General features: G+C 39.9%; 1 protein-coding gene across 1 annotated transcript in view; it reads left to right on the top strand.

The window, feature by feature from the left end:
- LOC136678701 (E3 SUMO-protein ligase PIAS1-like) overlaps nt 1-22,066 on the top strand; it is a 55,637-nt gene extending 33,571 nt beyond the window's left edge. The window contains exons 3-14 of the mRNA XM_066656802.1: nt 2,638-2,722; nt 3,771-3,818; nt 3,935-4,025; nt 4,114-4,248; nt 8,132-8,237; nt 9,473-9,546; nt 10,211-10,371; nt 11,057-11,187; nt 14,823-15,003; nt 15,750-15,889; nt 16,505-16,545; nt 16,639-22,066. Of these exons, the coding sequence (XP_066512899.1) occupies nt 2,638-2,722; nt 3,771-3,818; nt 3,935-4,025; nt 4,114-4,248; nt 8,132-8,237; nt 9,473-9,546; nt 10,211-10,371; nt 11,057-11,187; nt 14,823-15,003; nt 15,750-15,889; nt 16,505-16,545; nt 16,639-16,947 (1,502 nt within the window). The 3' untranslated portion in view covers nt 16,948-22,066. The remainder of the gene's footprint in view (nt 1-2,637; nt 2,723-3,770; nt 3,819-3,934; nt 4,026-4,113; nt 4,249-8,131; nt 8,238-9,472; nt 9,547-10,210; nt 10,372-11,056; nt 11,188-14,822; nt 15,004-15,749; nt 15,890-16,504; nt 16,546-16,638) is intronic.
- The last annotated feature ends 1,358 nt before the right edge of the window (nt 22,067-23,424 follow it).

Here is a 23,424-nt window from a genome sequence, read left to right as displayed (position 1 = left end):
GATTACACACCCCAGATAGTGAAAAACTAACTGGTAATATCATTATCTTACTGTAAAAAATGTCTGTTTTCTGTGTCCTGAAAAAATTGATTACTACCTTAAGCTTTTAAAGCAGTAGAAAGGGGAAGGATATAAATTAAGAAAAAAATAAATAAATCATTAACACTCCCAATACAAAGTCCTGATTTGTGAGTGTTCTGTACTTAACCCATAAGAAGGTAACAATTGGAAAATTAGAACGCCATGAGAAGCATCAAATCCAATAAAAAAAGTGTGAGCAGTGTGAGGAAAACATGCCTTGCTCAGAGGAAACACAGCAGGTAAAACAAAGATAAATCCACCTCATGAGAAGAAATTGTACTTCTCTGTGGCTACATACAACAATACAACTTAATGTGTCATTTCCCAAGGGTACATTATTCAAATTGTTGATTAAAAACCTTCCTCCTTTGGTCCATTTCCTCACCACAAGCCACTGCAATTGGTTCTTTCAAGTTTGAGGCATTTCTTGATTGTGTTGTTGCAGTAGTACTTTGACAATGCTGTAACTAAATATGGTCATGCCTGTGAAACGTATTGAACTGTGAGAGAGACACATATTGAGTTGCAGTAGCTTGGGTTATTTTAAGCTAGTCTCACCTACAGAGAATTACCATGTTTAAGAGGACTTACAGTTAGAACTCGACTGTAAATACTGTGTGTGCGCGCTTGCAAGTGTGCATGCATACGTGCATTTGTGTGTGTGCTCACATGCACATGCGTGTTTATTTGCAAGCACTCTGAGTGTGTATATGATGTGGTTTTCTAACTGTAACGTGTGAGTGCAGAAGTGCTTGTGGGTTTCATATAAATTCAGGACAAATTTCAAACCCAGTGGCCTTGCATTGGTAAAGTGTTTGTTAATGTAAATATATTTAATTCAGTGTATTATTATGTTTAGATATGTACATATCCTTTGCCCTAACAGTAATTCTGTATAAACACTGGGACAAGTCATTATGTCAAATCCTTGGTTTACTCATTATTATTCCTGACGTGTTTCTGTGGAGGGTGAGACGATGGCTGTGTGATTCTTTAGGAAAATGTGAACAGGTCACATGGTCAGGTTTCCAAGAAAGCTAAACACAATTCAGAAAAGCACCAGGGCAGACCTGTTAATACAACAAAACATTTCTCCTTCAAAACATCTCTCCCTCTCTCCACCATTTTTCTCTCAACGTCACTTTTATTCGCTTGTGCTGCCAGTGGCCAGAACAGTAAAACAGCACAATACATGCAGTGCTTGGGACCTTTTGATACCTAGAAATAGATTAGGACAGAATGCTCTTGTAAACGGTAATCTGTCTTGTTCTCCAGATTAAATAAAGTGGCTTCTGATGCTAGTTTCTGGTTCCTATTGTATTGCATTTATTCATTCATTTATTTATTTATTGGATTTTTAATAGATCGGTAAATATATTGTATTAATTAATATAACCAATAACCAGACCAAGATCAAAAGTGCACTTTTAGCATTAAAATGTGTGTGTCTCTGTCTGTGTCTGTGTGTGTGCTAGAGTGGGAAAACACTGCTATGATCCTAGCAGGGCTACCTCAGAACCGATGTAAAGAGCCATGGTTACTGTGGTGTAGCTTACACACAGAAGCCAGGCAGAATCGTTTCACATTTTTCAGTTCTAGAGCCAATGTCTGCTGCTGCTTATATGAATTATGAATAATTAACATCCAGTTCAGAGGCTTAAAACTGGGGCTGCAAAACTAATGGACTGCAGCCCTTATTTCTCTGCAGTGTGACAGGCTATACATCAACAATTCTAAAAATCGCCTTCTCTGTAAGCTTATTTTTGATTCCTCTTACAGGAACAGATATTTCTTCCTCAGGTGGGCAGATGGATACAGTGATGAGAGGAAGTTGGAACTCACCGAAAACCTTACATTTACATTTAAAATTAAGAGTAGTCTGATTTAAATTTCAAACCACAGTGACACCAAACACAAAACCAAACACAGTGATTCTCCTTGCTCTTGCTCTTTGATTAGCTTCTCTTCTCTTCCCTAAACAGACTGACTAATAGCTTAGGCTTTCTGAAGTGCACATTTGGATGAGCTTTCTTGGAATTGTATGTGGATTTCCTCAGAAAAAGGTCCTCTTTACTCTGTCATTTTTTTTATTTGTTTTATAAAGCGTATTTTTGGTTAAGAAGTGTATAACATCTTAGATCAGATTATACAGGATCACTATAAACAATCGGGCTACATTCATTCATTCATTCAGTTCAGGATTGTGGTGGGCAGTGGTAATCACTGGGCACACCCTGGAGGTTCCCCAGTCTTGACCAGGGTGACATGAGGCAATATGATTCTTCTGAATCAAGTGAATACATGAATACTGTCCACCGTAAATGAAACGGATTAAATTAAACTGATTTTTCATCTTACTGAGTAACACTGCTGCTAATCCTCAACTGTTCTGAGCTTTTTTGGAAAGTCACCTGAAATCAACATTGAACATTTGTCTCTAAAATAAAAGCCTGTCAGTTTTAAGTGTTGAAAATATAAACATATTCTGCTTGTCCTGTTTTATGATTTATCGCTGATCTCTTTTTTTTGTTTGCTCTCTTCTTTTTCAATTTCCAGCTTCAGACAACAGTCAGCGCTTTCAAGAAACATGTTTTGCTTTTGCATTAACGCCACAACAAGTTCAACAGATCAGCAGCTCAATGTAAGTCCTCTCTCACTCTCTGGATGGGTGTTTTACTTGTAAATTATTGCAGTCGGACTCAAACAGGACAGAGAAGCTGCTGCTTTCTGATTTCACCCCTCATCTCTCTTATATTGTAGGAAGTGACACTCCCAATTCATAAATCTATTACAGTATTTTCAGGTGTTCCTTCAATCATGAACTATTTTCATGCTCTCATTGCATGCAACTAATACGCCAATAAACTGAATGAAAAGAGATGAGACTTAGAGTTCATTTACCAAAATTTAAAATGTTAATTTTCTTTTTGTTAATCAGTGAGACAAAACTAAAATCTTCTTTAGCTGAGTTCAGAAAACTCATTTAATCAATGTGTTTCTGTCTTCGAAATATAGCCAGGTGTTCTGAAAGATTTATCTATCTGTTGGTTTTCTTGAAATATGATGGACTGTTGAAACATTGCTATTCTGTTTAAATGTGGCACTTCTCAGCATTAACTCGTAAAGGCTATGTTCATGGTTTTAATCCAAAAAAAGATTTTGTATCAGTCGGTTTGTGTACTCGAAACTGGTCTAATGTTTTTACAAAGTCCCAGTATCTCCCTCCTTCCCTCCCTCTGCCTCTGCTCACGGCAGAGAAATGGCATCTGGAGGATTTAAACCTCCAACTGTTGAAACGCATGAGCCAGTGGGTAATACTGACTTATGTTTTTTGCTGTAGATGGAACTGACTCTAAAGTCAAGGAGAGCACTAAGTGCATGAAAGTAAACACAGGCTGAAAGTGCTAAAAAACTAAGCGACTCAAGTAACAAACAGGTTTCTGTGGTAATTCAAACTGTGAATTAAAATTTACAGAAGTTAAACTTCAGCCACTTACAAACATTGATATTTTCCCCCTCAATAATACCATTCCACCTTAAAACAGGCAAAGCTTCTGAACATAAAGAAACCAGAGAACAGCATTTTCTGACAATCTTAGATGTTGCCTTTTACTGTTAGTGCTTTTAGATGGAATATTCATGAACACGGTTCTGATTTCTATGTAATGGAATGTAATTTTTTTCTTAAGGGACATCTCGGGGACCAAATGTGACTTCACGGTACAAGTACAGTTACGGTAAGTAATCTGGTTTTGGTTATTTTTGCTGAAAGCTGATTTACAACAAGCTAAAGCAGTTCTGCACTTCTGAACAGCCAAGAATGTTTAAATCTGTTTTATTTCCCTCTCACTAGGTTTTGCTTATCAGAAACCAGCTGTCCACAGGAAGACCACTTTCCTCCTAACCTCTGTGTAAAAGTCAACGGGAAGCCATGTAATCTTCCGGTGAGAAAGAGGGAGATAAAAAATGCTCACAAATAACTACATTTATGCTTTGCATACATTTATGTAAGATTTTGGATACTGTCTGCAGGGCTACCTTCCTCCTACCAAAAATGGAGTCGAACCAAAGCGTCCCAGCAGACCTATTAACATTACCTCACTGATCAGACTGTCCACCACCGTCCCCAACACCATTGTGGTTTCCTGGACATCCGAGATTGGAAGGGTAGGCCTCAGTGTTTCATTGTCTCTAACACGATTTACAGAGCCTATAAAAGAACAACAGCATCACAGTGTTAGACATCCACCCCATACTACACACTGAATATTAGTTTCTTTTTTGCTCAGCTGTTTTTGTCTGCTGACAAACCTTTTTCTTTTTCAGCTCATTTGACTGTAAAAAAGCAAAACAAGAATCGGAGTTAATTCTCTTGGACCTTTAATTACTGACAAATGCAATGTTTTAATTGACCAACTTAATTGTATTTTGTAAATGTAAACTAACTGTTCATCTCAATCTGATGCCTGCAGTAGACTTAAAAAAAAATATTGGTTGAATCTTTGCAAGCAAATACAATGTGCCAAACTTGGAGAGTGTAAAGTCTTGTTCAGGAAATCAGGAGAACACAGTCTTTGTAAGGCAAGGCCAGAAACCACTGCTGAATGCATGTGACCTTCCAGCCCTCAGATGGCATTGCATGAGAAGCTGTCATGCTACTGTGATAAATACAGTGTCATTTAACACAGTTCACTGCTGCATCAAGCAATGGAACCTGAAGCTCTGTTACGGAAAGTCACCAGTTCTGTACAGAAATTCCATCGAGTTCTATAGGCCCAAGCTCATCTCAGATAGTCCAGAAACAGTGGAGATGTGTGCTATGGTCAGATGTTTTGCCTTGTACCCTGTACCAAAGATGAAAAGTCATGGGTGACTTTTCCTGGGAAGTCCATGGTTATTTCAGACAGTGAAAGACCTAATAATCATGCTTCACTCCCAGCTTTTTTGAGCGTGTTGCATGCATCATATTTTCCAGACAGTCTACTGGTGTAGAGGTGTTGTCTCTTGATGAGCCTAGGCCAGTGATGAGTGAAGATGACGGGAGGGTTATTTAGTATGATTTGTGCCAGATATTTGTGATCTCCTAAGGATTTATAAAGACTAATGAATCAGCTTGTAAAAGGTGTAATATGAATGGAAGTGAATGTCCATTTCATATAGTGACAAATGTGATGGAAAAAATGTTTTGTCTTTCTTTGAGCATGTGACTAATAACAAGGACATTTTGCTCATCTTTTGCCAGAACTGGCAATAATTTTCTAGGACACTGTGTATTTAAAAAATATTAAAGGACTGAAATATACCCAAGGAATCATAGCTTAAAAAGTGCATTAATTTTTCTGACACTGTACTGAATTCATTATCTTGCCTATTATCAATAAATGCAAATGAAATGAGAAAGCCTTCTCTATTAAAATGACTACTTACTTTTCAGATTAGAGCCCTGCTACTTTCTATTTCTCATCAGTTTCCTTATCCACCTGCTTGAACTTAAAGCACGACTGAACAGGGAAAGCTCCTTTAGCGGTGATGTCATTTGTTATCATACGCGTTGTCTGAACTCGCTTTTGGTGGAGTTTTAGTGAGTGGTAGGTTTTTTTTGCATTTCTTACTTTAGTATGGAGAGTGAAGAGACTAAATCTTCTTCCAAAATAACTCACTTTGACCTTTAGTGCCCTACATAGGGTGTAAAAGCCATTAGCTCATGCCCTATATTCTGTTGTGTGTGTAAGAGAGGAAAGCATTTTGCATTCAGCCAGTGTCATATGAATTATGCCTGTGGTAGTAGTGAGCTCATTGGTTACAAGCTGTTGGGTGCTCTGGGGTAGACATGTCCATATGTTGCCCCAGTGAACTGTGGTCATGGGAATATAATGCTGTGAATGTGTAAAAGCCTGGAAGGCTAGAAAGGTCAGATTTATATTAATCATAATAATCAAAGTTTTAGGAATTTATTACTTGACATTAGGAGTGGGACCGTATGGCAAAAACGTCATATTATAATACATATTCACTATATTTGTTTTAGGGCCACTATATTGAGGAGAAAAGTCAGAATAATGTTGGAATAATCCTTAGAATAAAGTCAAAATAATTTGCTGCATTTAAAATGGAGCCTGCACAAGCTCAGTGTAATTGAGGAATGCAGTGTATTGCTGAAGTCATACTATTGTATAGATTTCAGGAATAAATACTCAGTCCTCTGGCACATCAGCACCAGATTGTGATTAGTATTTAAAAGCTGAAACCCATTTATTCAGAAGAGGGCATGTAGTTTCACAGGATACAATTAATGATCATGAAAATGATCGATCTAGAGGGAGTGGAACTCTGGCACCCCACAAGGCTCTATTGCTTTGCAGCTTATGGACTCGTACAATAAACTAAAGCCGTATGCATTGCAGTAAGGGGCAGAACTGACGGGGGGTTAGTTGTCATGTTGTGTGGATGCATTTAATAAATAAATCTGTTCACTTCATTGACTGCTTCTTTCACAACTCACTCTATGGCGCACAGACTGTAAGTCTATCTGTCTGTGTATTATAGTAAATAATAATATAAACAGTGTTTCTCTAAATATTCTGACTTTATTCTTGGAAATTTACTGTTTTTTTTTTCCTCAGATTATTTCTCACTTTAATCTCAGAATCATTCCAACATTATTCTCAGAATTATTCCAACATTTATTCTCAGAATTATTCCAACATTATTCTCAGAATCATTCCAACATTACTCTCAGAATCATTCCAACATTATTCTCAGAATCATTCCAACATTATTCTCAGAATCATTCCAACATTATTCTCAGAATCATTCCAACATTATTCTCAGAATCATTCCAACATTATTCTCAGAATCATTCCAACATTACTCTCAGAATCATTCCAACATTATTCTCAGAATCATTCCAACATTATTCTCAGAATTATTCCAACATTACTCTCAGAATCATTCCAACATTATTCTCAGAATCATTCCAACATTACTCTCAGAATCATTCCAACATTATTCTCAGAATCATTCCAACATTACTCTCAGAATCATTCCAACATTATTCTCAGAATCATTCCAACATTATTCTCAGAATCATTCCAACATTACTCTCAGAATCATTCCAACATTATTCTCAGAATCATTCCAACATTACTCTCAGAATTATTCCAACATTATTCTCAGAATTATTCCAACATTACTCTCAGAATCATTCCAACATTACTCTCAGAATAATTCCAACATTATTCTCAGAATCATTCCAACATTACTCTCAGAATTATTCCAACATTATTCTCAAAATCATTCCAACATTACTCTCAGAATTATTCCAACATTATTCTCAGAATCATTCCAACATTACTCTCAGAATTATTCCAACATTATTCTCAGAATCATTCCAACATTATTCTCAGAATCATTCCAACATTATTCTTAGAATCATTCCAACATTATTCTCAGAATTATTCTAACATTATTCCCTGAATGTTTTTTCTTTTTTCAATGCTGTGGCCCTAAAACTCTGTCGTATCATTTTCCTGACATAGTTGTATAAACGGTTATTAAAAGCTGTAAATAATTACAAGATGTGCAATTTTGATCACTATAATCCGTCCTTATTTACTCATGTCTTTCCCTTATAGAGGTCACAATAGTTACTTATAATCAACTTTTCCGAATGAAGCGTTAGCCGGTTTTTATGAATTTATTTGTGACAGAAGCATCTGATATTTATACCCCAGTAACACTTCATCTCTCAGAGCCACAGAGGGCTATTTCATGAACCAAAATCAGCTGTTTTTGTACATGCCATGTAACACAGGACAGCACTAAACTGCTGTGTTATGGAGTAGACCAGGGTGAAAGCTTCTAAACCCTTTACACTTATGTTATTTCCTTTAATTTATCACTTATCCGTATCCGATCATTTGAATGCTTTGGTTTCTGAAATGCTTTAACACTTGTCTGATGACCTACCAATGTCATTGTCACATATATAACCCCCGCTCATGGTCATATATTTACAGTTCAATGCGAGTCTGTTTGTGTTCCCTTGTAGAGCTACTCTATGGCGGTTTATCTGGTGAAGCAGCAGTCGTCAACAGCGCTGTTACAGAGACTCCGTGCCAAGGGCATCAGAAACCCAGACCACTCTAGAGCACTCAGTAAGAACACTCACTATTTACTGAATGTGATCCATGGTCACAACAATGTAAGATCTGGGCCTAAGAACCTAAGCAAAGCCATAAGTTTTAAAAAGCATTTACAGCGGAAAAAAGATAGTTCATACCACTAAATCCTTGTCTTCACTAACACTATAACGGTTAATCCATACTTGAAAAGAGCTCACATTAACTGTTTAATTAATGATTTTTCAAAATCATTAAAATAAGTATCCATCATTATCATGGCCCGGCTGAAAAAGATGCACCTATTTCATTCCTAAGTCAGCATTGCAAAGTTTCCAAAATGCTTGAATGGCCACATATTGCATGCAGCAGCCTATAAAGTGTCTGAGCTAGCTTGTTAATTCTAAAAGAATGCTCCTGTAATTGCCCCAACAGGTTATAAATTCTAGTCTAATAGCACCTGGGCTCAAGGCAGTTGTACCAAATGCTTCAGCTTGCTTTTTCTAATTTATTACCATGCTGTCTAGAGACCCTGATAAATTATGTGTTAGCATGCTGCTGCTAAGCTGCTGTTGTGGTTGAGGGTAGAAGCTGCCTTTGGATTTGAGTAAGACCAACTTCATTTGTTTCACCTCTGAGTGTGTGTGTAGAACATGCACAAAGAATGTTTGTATGATTTTGGATGTTCTGTTGTGTCGTGTAGTTGGCTGACAGTTGTTGCTTAGTCGCATGACCCCATTTATTTGAACGGACAATTATTGGACCGACCACACTCAAGTCCCACAATTATTAGCTTTAATAGTCCACAGTAAATAATGGATTTTCTTCCATTAGCATGAAGCAGTGGTCAGTAATGTTTGTTTATTTGAGCTTAAGCTCAATTCTATTTTCTGTTGGAAGTTACTAAGTAACAACAGCAAGGAAACAAAAATCTGTTAAGCCAGTTCAACCACTCTAGACATTAATATTAGTACAGTGAACAAAAGACGACACTATAATTGTTAATCAAATGTATATGAAAATTAACTATAATTTGACAGTTTAATGTTAGACAGCCAGCATTCAATTTAACACTGTGAACCATTCCTTTTTTCCCTCTAATGCCATTTGCGAGTCTGTACAAAAAGTCACATGTAGAGTTGCTTTTCTTGCAGTACGCTGTAGTTTAGTTTGATCTTTGGCCACAGACTAGACGTATCTTTTTAGCGAGGCTGATAACGTGTTGTCTCACTGACTGAGGATAACCCTGTTTGCTTGCTCATGTTCTGCAGTAAAAGAAAAATTAACAGCAGACCCCGACAGTGAGATTGCCACCACCAGTCTGAGAGTGTCGCTGCTGTGTCCGGTAAGCACACGCACTCAGTTTTTCAATTACTTGTTTTCATGAACTCACAAGTCCAGACTTGCAGTCTGATAGCCTGGAGCCTTATCAGGCCTGAAGCATTAAACTCCATGCTGCTGTTTTGAAATGCCTGCTCAAAACAACCCACTGTTATGGATATTCTGAAACAGAGATACTTAAACAATCATTCAGTCACTCAAAAACACTGACATGCGCACACACACACACACACACACATATAAATATGCATTTATTCCATCCATGGCCACACACCATTCATGGTGCACTAGGGGCAGTGACCACACACACCTAGAGCAGCGTAGCAGCCGTCCCCAACACCTGGAGAGCAATTTGGGGTTATGGGCTTTGCTCAAAGGCACCTCAGGTGTTGATTGAAAGAGGAGACAGTGCTGTTCTCTCACTCCTGATTTCCCCAGTTTTCCTGCTTGTCGTTTGTGGGTCTTAGAAGCACAGTCATTTGAAATATTAGATTAAATAATGATGGTTTTAAGAAAATACTTGTAACTCTAGTATAAATATTCAGTCTTGATTTACTGTTGTGTGCTTGTGGTTTTTCTGTCCACCTGTGCGTGTGTGTGCATGTGTTTGTTTGTCCTATTTCCATGTGGGTTGTGTGTTTTGCCACCATGTGTGCGTGTGCGTGCAGCTGGGGAAGATGCGGCTGATGATTCCGTGCCGGGCAGTGACATGTTCACACCTGCAGTGTTTTGATGCAACGCTCTACATCCAGATGAATGAGAAGAAGCCCACCTGGGTGTGTCCTGTCTGTGACAAGAAAGCCCCCTATGAGCACCTCATCATTGATGGGTAGGCTTTCCTGCAACACACCGATATCTGAACACCTCCAATATAAAGACCCACGCTTACACTCACCTGTGGGCAGCCGTTAGCCCTGATATGCTACAGTTTCTCATGCTAATGCTCCTACAGCAGAAATTCTTAACATATTTTCACTGAACTTAACAAGCAAAGCGAGAGATCAATAAAAATTGATAAGAACTCAGCCCAAACTCTGATGTTTTGTCTGGCCTTCTTGGGCTCAGCTTGGGTAGCAGATGTGTGTGTGTGTGTTTATTTTCATTCATTTGGGAGGCGGACAGTTCTCAGCCCTTCCCCCACCTCTGCACACTCTCTCTCTCTCTCTCTCTCTCTCTCTCTCTTTTGCTCACTCGCTTGCTCTCTCTCTCTCTCTCTCTTTTTCCCTCCCTTTCTCGGTGCAGAGCAATGCTTTATTATGCTTTACTAGCCAAAATGTTACATATTTCTTTATTACCTCCGTAAATCACATATACATTAAAATAAATTAAAGTGCAAATGAAAGAGCAAAGTTATTAGTCATGAACAAAGAACTGGAGAGAACAGGAAAAAAAGAGCTCAGGGGAAAATAGGTTTTCTTAGGATTGATTCAAATTTTACTCTATTGTTTCTCTTTCTCTCTCTCTCTCTCTCTCTCTCTCTCTCTCTCTCTCTCTCTCTCTCTCTCTCTCTCTAGGTTGTTTATGGAGATTCTAAACAGCTGTGTGGACTGTGATGAGATCCAGTTTAAAGAGGATGGCAGTTGGGCCCCCATGAGGTCGAAAAAGGAGGTGCAGGAAGTGTCTGCTTCATGTAACGGCGTAGACGGTAACTTCCTGTTTTTGCCCACTTTGTTTTTCACTTAGAAATCATGTGTTTATACATTTAACATTCTTTTTGTTATTCTTTAGGAAATACACACATTTCTGTCACAGTTATAGTTTTGGATTCATTGCAGGAAAGTTTAATCACACACTGCATTTGTAGAGAGTTATTTAATGATAATTGTTGGAACTTGGCTCTAAATTGTCTTTTTATTTTATATAATAAGAGTAATATAAGTCTGTTTATTTTTATTTTTTTAATATTAGAATGTGCTGTAGATGCTATAAAGTATATTTACATGATTGGGAATTCTAAATTTTTTATTTTAAATGAAAGTATATGGAAAAGGTCTATTTTGGTCCTCCTTTCTTGGTCTTTTTATTGTGATGTAGTCACAGTGTAAAGGGAAGGATTTGTTCCACTGCCAGTGACATGAGCATGAAGCACAAGGTCTTTTATTAATGCCTGTATTTAAGACTGGCTCTCTGTGTGCGCGTGTGTATTTGTGTGAGTGTGGGAGCGTGCACGCACACACGCACATGTGTCTGTCTGTGTGTCTGTTTGCGCCTGGGCCTGTGGTTGTCTGGCCTGGCCTTGCTAATAGCACAGCGGGTAAACATTAAGGCGTGGGGAAAATCAATACTTACAACAACATTTAAACTAAACATAGACTCAGACATGAAGATCATGCACAAGATGGAGGATGTGATCACGTACGGCGGTGTACAACCTAGCGATCAAACATATGTTGAGTTGTGTTCAAATAATTGTGAAATTTGAGCAAAATTAATGCTGGTTTTATACAATCCACCGACTCATTTCTGATGCACATTGAAAGGTTAAGTTACTTTAAGCACCTGTATGAATAGTCCACCTGGAGGGAGTTCATATGAATACTTTACATGAAATGCAATTTATATTTATTTATAACAGATGAGGTCTAGTGGAATGTTATTTACAAGTTTAGTAAATCAATGTAGGCAAAGTTTACTTTGTTGTTTTTCTTTCCTAAAAACACAAAATATATAGAACTACAGTTAATTAGAAAACACTGTCAGTCATGGAAAATGTGATTTTGAGAAGACAATATGAGAGCAAATATCAGCTAAACAAAGTACTGTTTACCAGTTTTATCGATATCTTTCTCTTTCTCTCACTCTCTCTTTCTCTCTCTTTCTTTCTTTCTCTCTCTCTCTCTCTCACTCTCACTTTCTCTCTCTCTCTCTTTCTCTCAATTTCTCTCTTTCTTTCTCTTTCTCTCTCTCTCTCTTTTCTTTCTCTTTCTCTCTCTCTTTCTCTCACTTTCTCTCTCTCTCTCTCCTTTCTCTTGCTCTCTCTCTTTCTTTAAAAATGTACTATTCTGTCTTCCACTGAAACAGCAGCACTTTAGTGATAATAATGTTCATACATTTATATGACAATGGATTTTTATTAATTACAGAATGTATATTGTATAATATATAAGAATATGCTGCTGCTACTGATAATAATAATAATATTTTTTTCCAACAGCTTTTAACACATTAGATAAAAACAGAAGAAAGGTATTCTGTATTAAACACAAACGTAAAAATTTTATAAACTGAGTAAATGAAAGTACAAAAGTAAAATAGAAAAAGGGAACAAAGTAAACACGTAAAAGACAAAAAAGTAAGTGTGTATAAACAAGGCATATGTAAAGACAGATAATTGAGGAAAATAAAACAAATAAGAATAAAAACACCTGAAGTAACATACAGTAAAATGAAGGATTCCAAATAGAGGCAGATCAGTGCATCCATAAATCAGTGAGGTTTAAGAAGAGATTTAAAAGAGTTCAGACTGTCTGCTGGATGTTATCAGGGCGCTGATTCCACATGCGTATAGCAGCAGAGGGGAATGATCTATCATCTGCAGTACTGTGACTGGTCTTTGGCTCCAGAAGCAAACCAGAACTCGCTGAGTGTTTTTAATCATAAAACACAAGAGAACGAAGGAAAGCGACTTTGGGGCCGAAAACCAAAGGAAACCAAATGAAATTAATAACTCAGTGGTGTGTGTTATTTCACGGCCTTCTTCAGCTTACTGCTCTTATTATTGTTGTTTTTTTATTGTGTTTTTTTTTTTCATATTTTTCCCTCTTACCAATTTTTAAATTCCTATCATCACTGAAATGAAAAATTGTTCGTTAAGAAAAAAATTTGGGAGTTTTCATTATGCATTCACCTTTCTTTGGCTTTAGGGAGCTTTCGTAATCCTAAAGGTAAATTGGCTTCAAGAATAATTAGGAGAATGTCAAGTATGCTCAAATGATATTAAAACTTTGTAAATTGCCTGTCAGAAAATGTGAAAGGCATTAGTCATCCCATTAGGTCCAAAAAATCCTCATCGGGCACTTTATTGAAGGAGAACTTTTCCAGGAGACACACTGTAATGACTTTGAACATCTGAAATTTCAAAGAGACAGAGTTGAGCAGAGTGGGGATGGTGAGCCTTTTTTCAGTAATTGGGTGAGCGTCAGTGCAGTAGATGCATGGTGCACAATATAAACAAAATAGCATTCTAGTTTTAATTTGCTCCCTGTTGAAATTGATATACATTGTTTAATACATTAAGAACACGGGTAGACTCTGACTCTAGAGAGCAGCCTTTATGATGTTGCATTTTTTTTTCCACTGTGTGTAAGTCATAAAAACTCACCTGGAGCATGCGAGTTTGATCAGGATGCTCATACACATGAGCCAAAACATAATGACTGCTCACAGATGTTCATAACGCTGGTGTGGGCTGTACTGCTGTATAGTTTGGCTGTATTTTGGGAGAAATAAGAAGAATGAATTACTGCTCCAGGGGCCTGGAGGTTGTGGGTTCGATTCCCCCTCCGGGTGACTGTCTGTGAGGAGTGTGGTGTGTTCTCCCTGTGTCTGCGTGGGTTTCCTCCGGGTGAGTGTCTGTGAGGAGTGTGGTGTGTTCTCCCTATGTCTGCGTGGGTTTCCTCCGGGTGAGTGTCTGTGAGGAGTGTGGTGTGTTCTCCCTGTGTCTGCGTGGGTTTCCTCCGGGTGAGTGTCTGTGAGGAGTGTGGTGTGTTCTCCCTGTGTCTGCGTGGGTTTCCTCCGGGTGACTGTCTGTGAGGAGTGTGGTGTGTTCTCCCTGTGTCTGCGTGGGTTTCCTCTGGGTGACTGTCTGTGAGGAGTGTGGTGTGTTCTCCCTGTGTCCGCGTGGGTTTCCTCTGGGTGACTGTCTGTGAGGAGTGTGGTGTGTTCTCCCTGTGTCCGCGTGGGTTTCCTCTGGGTGACTGTCTGTGAGGAGTGTGGTGTGTTCTCCCTGTGTCCGCGTGGGTTTCCTCCGGGTGCTCCAGTTTCCTCCCACAGTCCAAAAACACACGTTGGTAGGTGGATTGGCGACTCAAAAGTGTCCGTAGGTGTGAGTGAATGTCTGTGTTGCCCTGTGAAGGACTGTCACCCCCTCCAGGGTGTGTTCCCGCCTTGCGCCCAATGATTCCAGGACCCACCGCGCTTACAGATAATGAATGAATGAATGAATTACTGTGGGGATACTAGAAGAATGGAGGACAGGGGCTGGACAGAAAGACAGTTAGAATTAAAATCGTCCTCATACATATCCTGTCTCTGCTTTCTTCCATGCGCTCATGCTGGCAGGTGGCTGTCGGACGTCGGTTTCCGAGCAGAAATCCAACTCTCACACAAACAGCAGCAGTAAGAAAGTGGAAGTGATTGACCTGACTCTAGACAGCTCGTCTGAGGATGAGGAGGACGACGAACCCCCTCCGAAGCGAAACTGTCCCTCCCTCTCGCCTGCTTCCCCACAGATGAATAAGGGGTATGTATGCAGGATGTGCACCTAGCTTGATATTTTATGGGTAGTTGCATTCAAATTGATGCACGTTGTCATAATATATCCCCCAGCCAAAAACAGCACCTGAGGCAGTGAATAAGTAATCATTTTAAGTGTAACCTGTAATCTGGACAGTGCTGTGTCTTGTCTGGTAACATTTAGCCAGCTGCTGTGGTCTTTCTGTGCTTTTTCATTTGGCAAAACAGATGAAATCTCTAAGTATAACAGAAAACATGACATAAATCTAAACCCAGGCTCTACACTGCCCTCTGTTGGGTAATAACCACACTCATTGGCCATTGAACTTACACACACACACACACACAGGAATTTGACCTCTGCATGTATCCCATCCATATGGAAGTAAAAGACACAAATACACACTACTGAACACCAACACTAGGAGGCAGTGAGCACACATGCCCGAAGCGGTAGGCAGCCCTGTCCACAGTATCCACAGAGCATTTGGGTGTTAAGTGCCTTGCTCAAGTTCCTTGTTGGTTCAGGGGATCAGGCCACTGATTTCCCAGTCACGAGGCTAGTTCCCTAACCCACAGCTGCCCCTTTAAAAAGTGTCATTCGAGCTGAATTCAGGCATCATGCGTTTCCTCGATATGAGGCCATCATGTATAATGCTAGAAAGGAGCTAATTTGCATATAAATGAAAATGTAACAAAATGAACATTCTTCTTCTCATTCCTAAATCTCTGTGTGATTGTTTGATTCTGTAGAGTGCTGAATCTGTGCACACAGCCGTCTCCTGTGAGTCGAACTCCCAGCATGCCTCAAGTGGAAACCAATTATATCCCCCCTCCACCGCCCCTCATACAGGACTACCGTCACTATTATCCTACTCCTAATGATCTGTCAGGTATACAAACCCAGCACACACACACACACACACACTATTGGGAACACAAACGCATACCACACACACCCACCAATATCTTAATATGTATGTATTTATTTATTTATTTAGTTTCAGTATCTTTGTTAGTACATGTCTATGGATATATTAAGCATTATTCATTTATGTTGTTCAGAATTTTTTATCATACCAATAACTCTGCTTTTGTGTTTTGATTACAACACTAGGCAGGATTGGACAAGGGTACATAATATTTGCCAGTAATAATATTATCCCCCTTCCTACCGGCTCCACCAAACATAAATGCTCAGCTAGATCAGACACCTGACACCGTGTTTTACTTGGAAGTGTGATCAGGTACAAAGGAAATGACATTATGACCTTATACAAATGTTTCCATTGGAGAATCAGGTTTACACAATACAAAGGGCAGCTGCAATTTATCAAACCGTGTAAAATTATACGCGGAAAATATTCTCTCTCAAAAGTGATGACTTTTTTTTTCTTGTGTTTTCTGCTGTTCAGTAAAAAGTAGAACACACCCCTGTTCTTTATCAAAATGTCAACTGCTAATAGGAAAATGAGTGTAGTGAACACATCTTCTTTCTTTTTTAACAGATTTGAACTTCTTCTCCTTTTTGCAAGGAGATAATCACCAGGTGAGACTCACTGTCGACACAGCACCATTCTACATCACTAATGTAGTCCCGTAGTACAGCTGTGAAGCTGAGCTCTGAATGCTTTTCCCACAGCATTACAACATGGTGATGGCAGCGGCCGCTTCGGCGTCTGAAGACCACGATCTGCTCCTGAACCGTTTCTTGCCCTACAGCTCATCTCAGCTGTTTCTGGACCCTCCCAGCACGCCGGTCAGCAGCAGCGGTGTCCACGCACCCGTCAACGTCAACCGCAGCAACAGCAGCAGCTCCAGCGGCAGCCTGTCGTCCAACAGCCTGCGAGAGGCTCACCACGGCCTGTCCGCTGTCCCTCGCTCTGCCTCTGACACGGCCATGGCCTCCGCCATCTACGGAGCCATCCCTGACGTCATCTCCTTAGACTGATCACGTACGGCCACGTGCGAAAGTCCTGGTGCCCCTGTTCTTGGTTTTTGCTGGTAGTCCAAGTGACGTAAAGTTCACTCCCTCTGCAGAGAACATGTTTCTACACGTTACTGCACAATTACAGTTCATTTGCTGAGCTGCGAATATTGCGGGGGAATATAAAACGCCTTTTTTATTGTTCAGATTCAGTAGAAATCGGGCACAAGTGTTTGCAAAAAAAAAAAAAAAACGTCCATCTATAGTTTTGTTCTCTGCAGAGGGTCAGAGGGTCTTTTTCATTTTGGACACGATCAAGACATGAGCAGGAGCGTCTAAACTTGCACATGACTGTAGTCCAGCGCCAAACAAACTGAAAAGACATTGGCAGAGAATAAAAAAAAAACAAAAAAAAAAAACAAAAATGAAACAAAAACAAAAAAACAAAGAAGCTCGACAAGAAAAGAGATTTTTTGTTTGTTTTTTTCCAAAAACATTGAGGAACGTTGCCGTGTACAGAGAACAAATATATTTTCAGTTTTACTTTTTGTATATATATATAAACTCGAAAGACATTCTTTTCCTATTCTGCGAGTAACGAAGGGTTTTTGTTTGTTTTCTTCCATGGGAAAAACAGACTCTTGATTTTGTCACACATCTTCACTTTGTTGTCCCCTGGATTGTACTGTTAATGTAATATTTTGTATCTTTTTAGGTTTTTTTTTGTCCTACATTACGTTCAGTATCATTTCTAATTCCACATCAAAGCACAGCCCTCCCACACAAGGACTTCGCTGTCCTTCTGCCCATTGGTCGCCCGCGTCTCCAGATGGACCCAGGCATGCTTTTCAGCTCAGACGGAGACTCTTCAGCTGGCAGTGTTTTTCAGCACGCAGATGGTTTTGTAATACTTTTAAATTATATGAAGTATATGAACTGTTAACAAGCATTCCTTTACCTTCAGGAATATGCTACGGGGAAACAGATTGGTGATGATTGACTGCCATTATAAATATTTTTTCTTAATCTCTTATTTATACTTTAGAGCAGATGGATTATGCTTTGCTTGTGCTGTCATGTGTCCGTCTTAGGAACTGCCTTCAACGGGAATTGTGCGGAATTCGTTTTTTTTAGACCACGTTTGTTTGTTGATTGCACAATGCCTAAAGCTACGCCACAGAAACTCATCCTCTTTAGCTGTTATTTTCTTTCCTTTCTCTCTTTTTGCTCGTTTGTTTCATTCTTTTAGTCGCTCAGACTTCTCTTCTTTCCCCTTGTTTCTGAGAGGTGATTAACTGAGAGGTTCCACAGTGCGTCAGAGCAATAGAGCTTTGTCTGGGTTCGACTGATGTGTGAAATAACTAAGAAACAGGGCTAAGATGGGGCTGAATTTATTCCATGGACTAAAGAGTATTTTAAAGAAACGCTCCAGTGTTTTAAACTTACATCTGCTGCCTTCTTTTACAGGGTTCATTAGTGACATTGGTGAATTAGAGACATGCTTTATGAGCTGCACTTATCCCTTTCGTGACAGTGAAAACACAAACTCTCACTTGAGCAGCCATCCTCGGTGCTTGGGGAGTGTTTGGGCACCTCAGCCATGGCGGTTCCTGCCGATCAAACCAGCAACCTTCCGACACCAAGCCTGGTTCTCTATCCGATAGAGAAATGTAAGATGTCGTTTGGACACTGCCCTCTAGTGGAGCACCAGTTTTTTTGCGTGAAAAATATAGAGGATTATTTACATGTAGCAAATTCTAATTTTCTATTCTAACACTTCGATAACTACTGAAGTATGTGGTCATTCTGACGCTAATTCGGACCCTTCCAGCAGATTGGGACAACAGTGGAGTGTTTTTCCTAATTCCATGTTCTAAGCGGACCCATTCAGTCCAGTATTGTTTGGTGTGTTTAGTGTTCGGAGCTTTCCGAAGTTCTTCAGAAACACACAGGTCTTTTAAAACCACTCTTCATTTTTCACTGCTCTTTCTTACAAGTAATATTGAGTTGACAGTAACTCGTGACCCTCACTGCTGCTCTCATCCACAAAATGGATGAGAGGTTTCTAACAAATAAGGTATGACAGAAACCCTATCTGCTCAAAGCGCTTCCAGGTTAAACATGTGGCTTTCAAAAACAGAGTGGTTTATCAGCAGATCTGCCATGAACCCTCCTTTTTCTAAACCACTAGAACTGATTCATTGTAGTAGATGAGAGAGAAAAAGCGCACTTCAAAGACTCTCTCAGAATATCAAATGACATCCTGCTCTGGATGCGCATGACTGTTCTCTTTACGGCTCTAAACTTACTGAGTTAAAAAAAGAAAAGGTATATTTATTTAATGAATGAGTTAAATTAATAAAATTGAAGGTAAGGCAACTTTTTTAGCCTGGTATGATTCAGGCTAATTAAAGCCTTCTATCTGGCTGCCTGTGTGTGTGTGTGTGTGTGTGTGAGAGAGAGAGAGTGTGTCTTTAATGTGTAACTTGAGTTGTCTGGACCCATGCAGTGTCCAGAATTTGTCCCAAAGCCTAATTGTATTTCAGAGGTGATCGTATGTTGGGATCGTAATGTCCTTATTTAGCCTCCATGGTGTGGCAGACTGATTTCGTTTTGATCATTTTGTTCTCTTATTGCCCTCTGATCTCTCCTTTTCCACATCGCATTCTTCTAGCTGTTTAAATACCATCAGTATTTTTCTTTATTGCCGTTTGACACTGAAGAAATACGTTATATTTCTTTAATAGAAAAATGTTCTTGATTTCCTTGTGCATACATTTCATCATCACCATGTAATCATTCAGTTGACTTGCTCTTCTTGATTATTGTGTTGACGTGGGAGATTTTATTCATGTGGAAATACAGCACAGTACTGTGCGACACTTAGAGACCACCAGTCGGTTACTTCATTTTCACAAGATGTTCTGGAGATGTTTTGATTTCCTTGTGCATACATTTCATCATCACCATGTAATCATTCAGTTGACTTGCTCTTCTTGATTATTGTGTTGACGTGGGAGATTTTATTCATGTGGAAATACAGCACAGTACTGTGCGACACTTAGAGACCACCAGTCGGTTACTTCATTTTCACAAGATGTTCTGGAGATGTTTTGATTTGTTGATTTGAGATATCCATTAAGATGTCCACTGGGCGGCACGGTGGCGCAGCAGGTAGTGTCGCAGTCACACAGCTCCAGGGACCTGGAGGTTGTGGGTTCGATTCCCGCTCCGGGTGACTGTCTGTGAGAAGTTGGTGTGTTCTCCCTGTGTCCACGTGGGTTTCCTCCGGGTGCTCCGGTTTCCTCCCACATTCCAAAAACACACGTTGGTAGGTGGATTGGCGACTCAAAAGTGTCCGAATGTGTGAGTGTGTGTTGCCCTGTGAAGGACTGGCGCCCCCTCCAGGGTGTATTCCCGCCTTGCGCCCAATGATTCCAGGTAGGCTCTGGACCCACCGTGACCCTGAACTGGATAAAGGTTACAGATAATGGATGAATGAATGAATTAGATGTCCACTTCTTGAGGAGATATCCACATACACAAAAGTACTTTTTTTTTCTTTAAGTATATAGTAAAAAATACAGCGGTGTTGTGTCTCCTAACAACCGTGCAGAACCTGGTAGAACACTAAACCTGTTGGACTGGCTACCAGAGAGTCCACCCCTCAGTGTTGTTGGATGTTTTTAGGGATTTCTAATGCTGTGAGGCAATAAATGCAAGAGGATGAGAAAATATCTCTGTTTTTTTTTTTGTTTGTATTGTTTTGTTTTTCTCAGTTTTTTCCAGACACTGATAATAACTTAATTAACTGAACATAAATGACAGGTGGTCTCTGACCTGCACAGTGCTGTGTACATATGCATCAAATCAGTTGAATGCACTTTTTGTTAGTGTGTGTGCTGTCATAGTATTTAAGACGTTATTTAAGTCATTCATTCATTTGTTCTTATTTAAATCCCACGTCGTACTTGTGTTTGTCGTTCATTCGCCGAACAAAGATATCTAACTATAGGAGAGAAGCCTTTATATGGTCCATTTCACACGTAATGTTCCAGTCGACTTGCGTTTAACGATTGTTTCTCTTGTGTCAGATACCACCCGTGGGGACGTGAGCGTTATTTACAGCCAGACGCAAACCATACGGACGGCAGCTCCTTGTACTTTCTTCGCTCCCGTGGTTTTCTGGCAGTTATGAAACGAGTTATCAGCCCCCTGTGTCTCGGACATCCTTAAAGACTGGCTTGTCATATTTGCTGAAATAACCGATGCGGAGCGTGTCACGTCCAGTATCAACCTCTCGTTAAAGCCCTCTAAGGTTGCTATGGTAACTGCAGGTGTCGGAGTCCCCTTTCGTTCGACCCCGAGGAGCTAAAAAGAGCATGTTTTCAAACAAGCTACAGCTGTGATATGGCTCCAAATTGCATTCGTGGTGGTTACTGGAAGCATAAAGGTCACACCTACTTTCAGGAGAAATCAGACTGACTGACCAGTGTTTTGTCCAAGCTTCCTTCTCTCTTTCCCTCTATTCTCTGTAAAATGACGCTGACTAGGAATGATTCGTTAGAGCCGAGTGACCCCTGGTCGGTGTCAGCAGTCGAATTTGGTCGTGTGTTTCATGGAATTAACTTGATGTCAATGTTTTGCGATGATTGATAAAGGGAAAGCTTATGGTTAAAGTTTGGGTTGGGGGCGGGGTGTGAGTGTGTGTGTGTGTGTGTGCGTGTGTGTGTACGCTTTGACGTAAGGGTAATCGTGTGAACCTGGATGTTCCTGTGCTGTGTATTCGTGTTCTGACGTGGGATACCGGAGCATTTGAAATGATTTCTATATTTTTAGATGCGAAATACTGTGCTACAAGTGGACTTGATGTCGAAGTCGGATCTTATTATTATATATTTTTTTCCATTTCACATAAGCTGACATCTGCGCTCACTGCCTTAAACTTTCACTTACGTCTGTGGCATGTCCTACGAGAGAAAAAAAACAGCTTTTTAAGGAGATGTGGAAGAAATATTGTACAGTAGAACAATGTTGGTTTGTATAAAGTACTAAGAAAAAAAATATTTATTACATGCATTGGAAGAAATTGTTTACTTAATGAATGTTACCTGTTTATTTAGAGATGTTTAGATGTAATAAATGCATTGAGTTAAATTTGAAGGTCTTTTCATTTTGTTGTTTCAGTGGAGCACATTAAGTGGCAGTGAGTGATTACAGAAGCTGTGAAAACGGCATTTAACTACTCATACAAACCTGCTAAAGATGAAATTACAGGACACACTCATGGTTAATGGACATTCATTGTAAGTAAAAAGCCTACAATTGTTCAAGAAAACCTGATGGAAATACTGGAAGAACAAGCAGTACAGGTTCAGACTTACATAGTGCACTCTTTAGGGAGTAGGGAGCCATTTGAGATACACTCACTTCTATTAAATACCAGTGATCACTCAAGGCATCAAACTGGTTTCCTACCCTCCTCCAAAAGTTACATAGTGCTGTTTCTGCAGTGTTGAGCCTAGAGTAGCAACTACACAGGTTATATTCTCCATATGGCAGGTCAGTGGAGCATCACATTGACTTTGAAGCTGTAATTCATTCATTCATTATCTGTAACCCTTATCCAGTTCAGGGTCACGGTGGGTCCAGAGCCTACCTGGAATCATTGGGCGCAAGGCGGGAACACACCCTGGAGGAGGCGCCAGTCCTTCACAGGGCAACACAGACACACACACACACATTCACTTACACCTACGGACACTTTCGAGTCGCCAATCCACCTACCAACGTGTGTTTTTGGACTGTGGGAGGAAACCGGAGCACCCAGAGGAAACCCACACAGACACGGGGAGAACACACCAACTCCTCACAGACAGGAATCGAACCCACGACCTCCAGGCCCCTGGAGCTGTGTGACTGCGACACTACCTGCTGCACCACCGTGCCGCTGAAGCTGTAACGTAAAGGTAAAAATATTAAACAGTGTTCCTTTAAAACAGTTTTGGATCATATCTCAGAACCACTGACCCTCAGAGCCCTCTGGCAGCCTGGGACCCCATAAATCTTTATTTAGTGCCTCATCATATAGACTCTTAATACATCTGTACAGCCCTGACACACTGCAAGATCCATGTTTTTAACATCCTCAGTAAGTTCACTCACTACCACTGAGACAGACCTGCTGCCATCTTCCTGTAACACGTAATTCATAATGAATCCTTCACAACTCTAACTTTTAACCCTAGTATAAGTTAAACCCTAGGCACTAAGCACATGCGACATAAACAGCTGTGCCCAGGGAACAGTTGGTCCTTAAGTGCCTTACTCACTGCACTTCAGCTGTGGATGATGGCGGAGGAGAAAGTGCTGCCTGTTCATGTCCCATGGTGCAACATAACAATTGCTAATAAAAAACGAATGATATTGTTTTTGTGCTGCTGGGCGTTTAAGATGCCAGTAACACCTCTGTTGCTGCTCGGTTTAATCATCAGAACACAC

The sequence above is a fragment of the Hoplias malabaricus genome, chromosome Y (genome assembly GCF_029633855.1).
Source record: "Hoplias malabaricus isolate fHopMal1 chromosome Y, fHopMal1.hap1, whole genome shotgun sequence".
Lineage (NCBI taxonomy): Eukaryota > Metazoa > Chordata > Actinopteri > Characiformes > Erythrinidae > Hoplias > Hoplias malabaricus.
The sequence above is the reverse complement of the archived record's forward strand: the minus strand, read 5'-3'. Positions and strand labels throughout refer to the sequence as shown.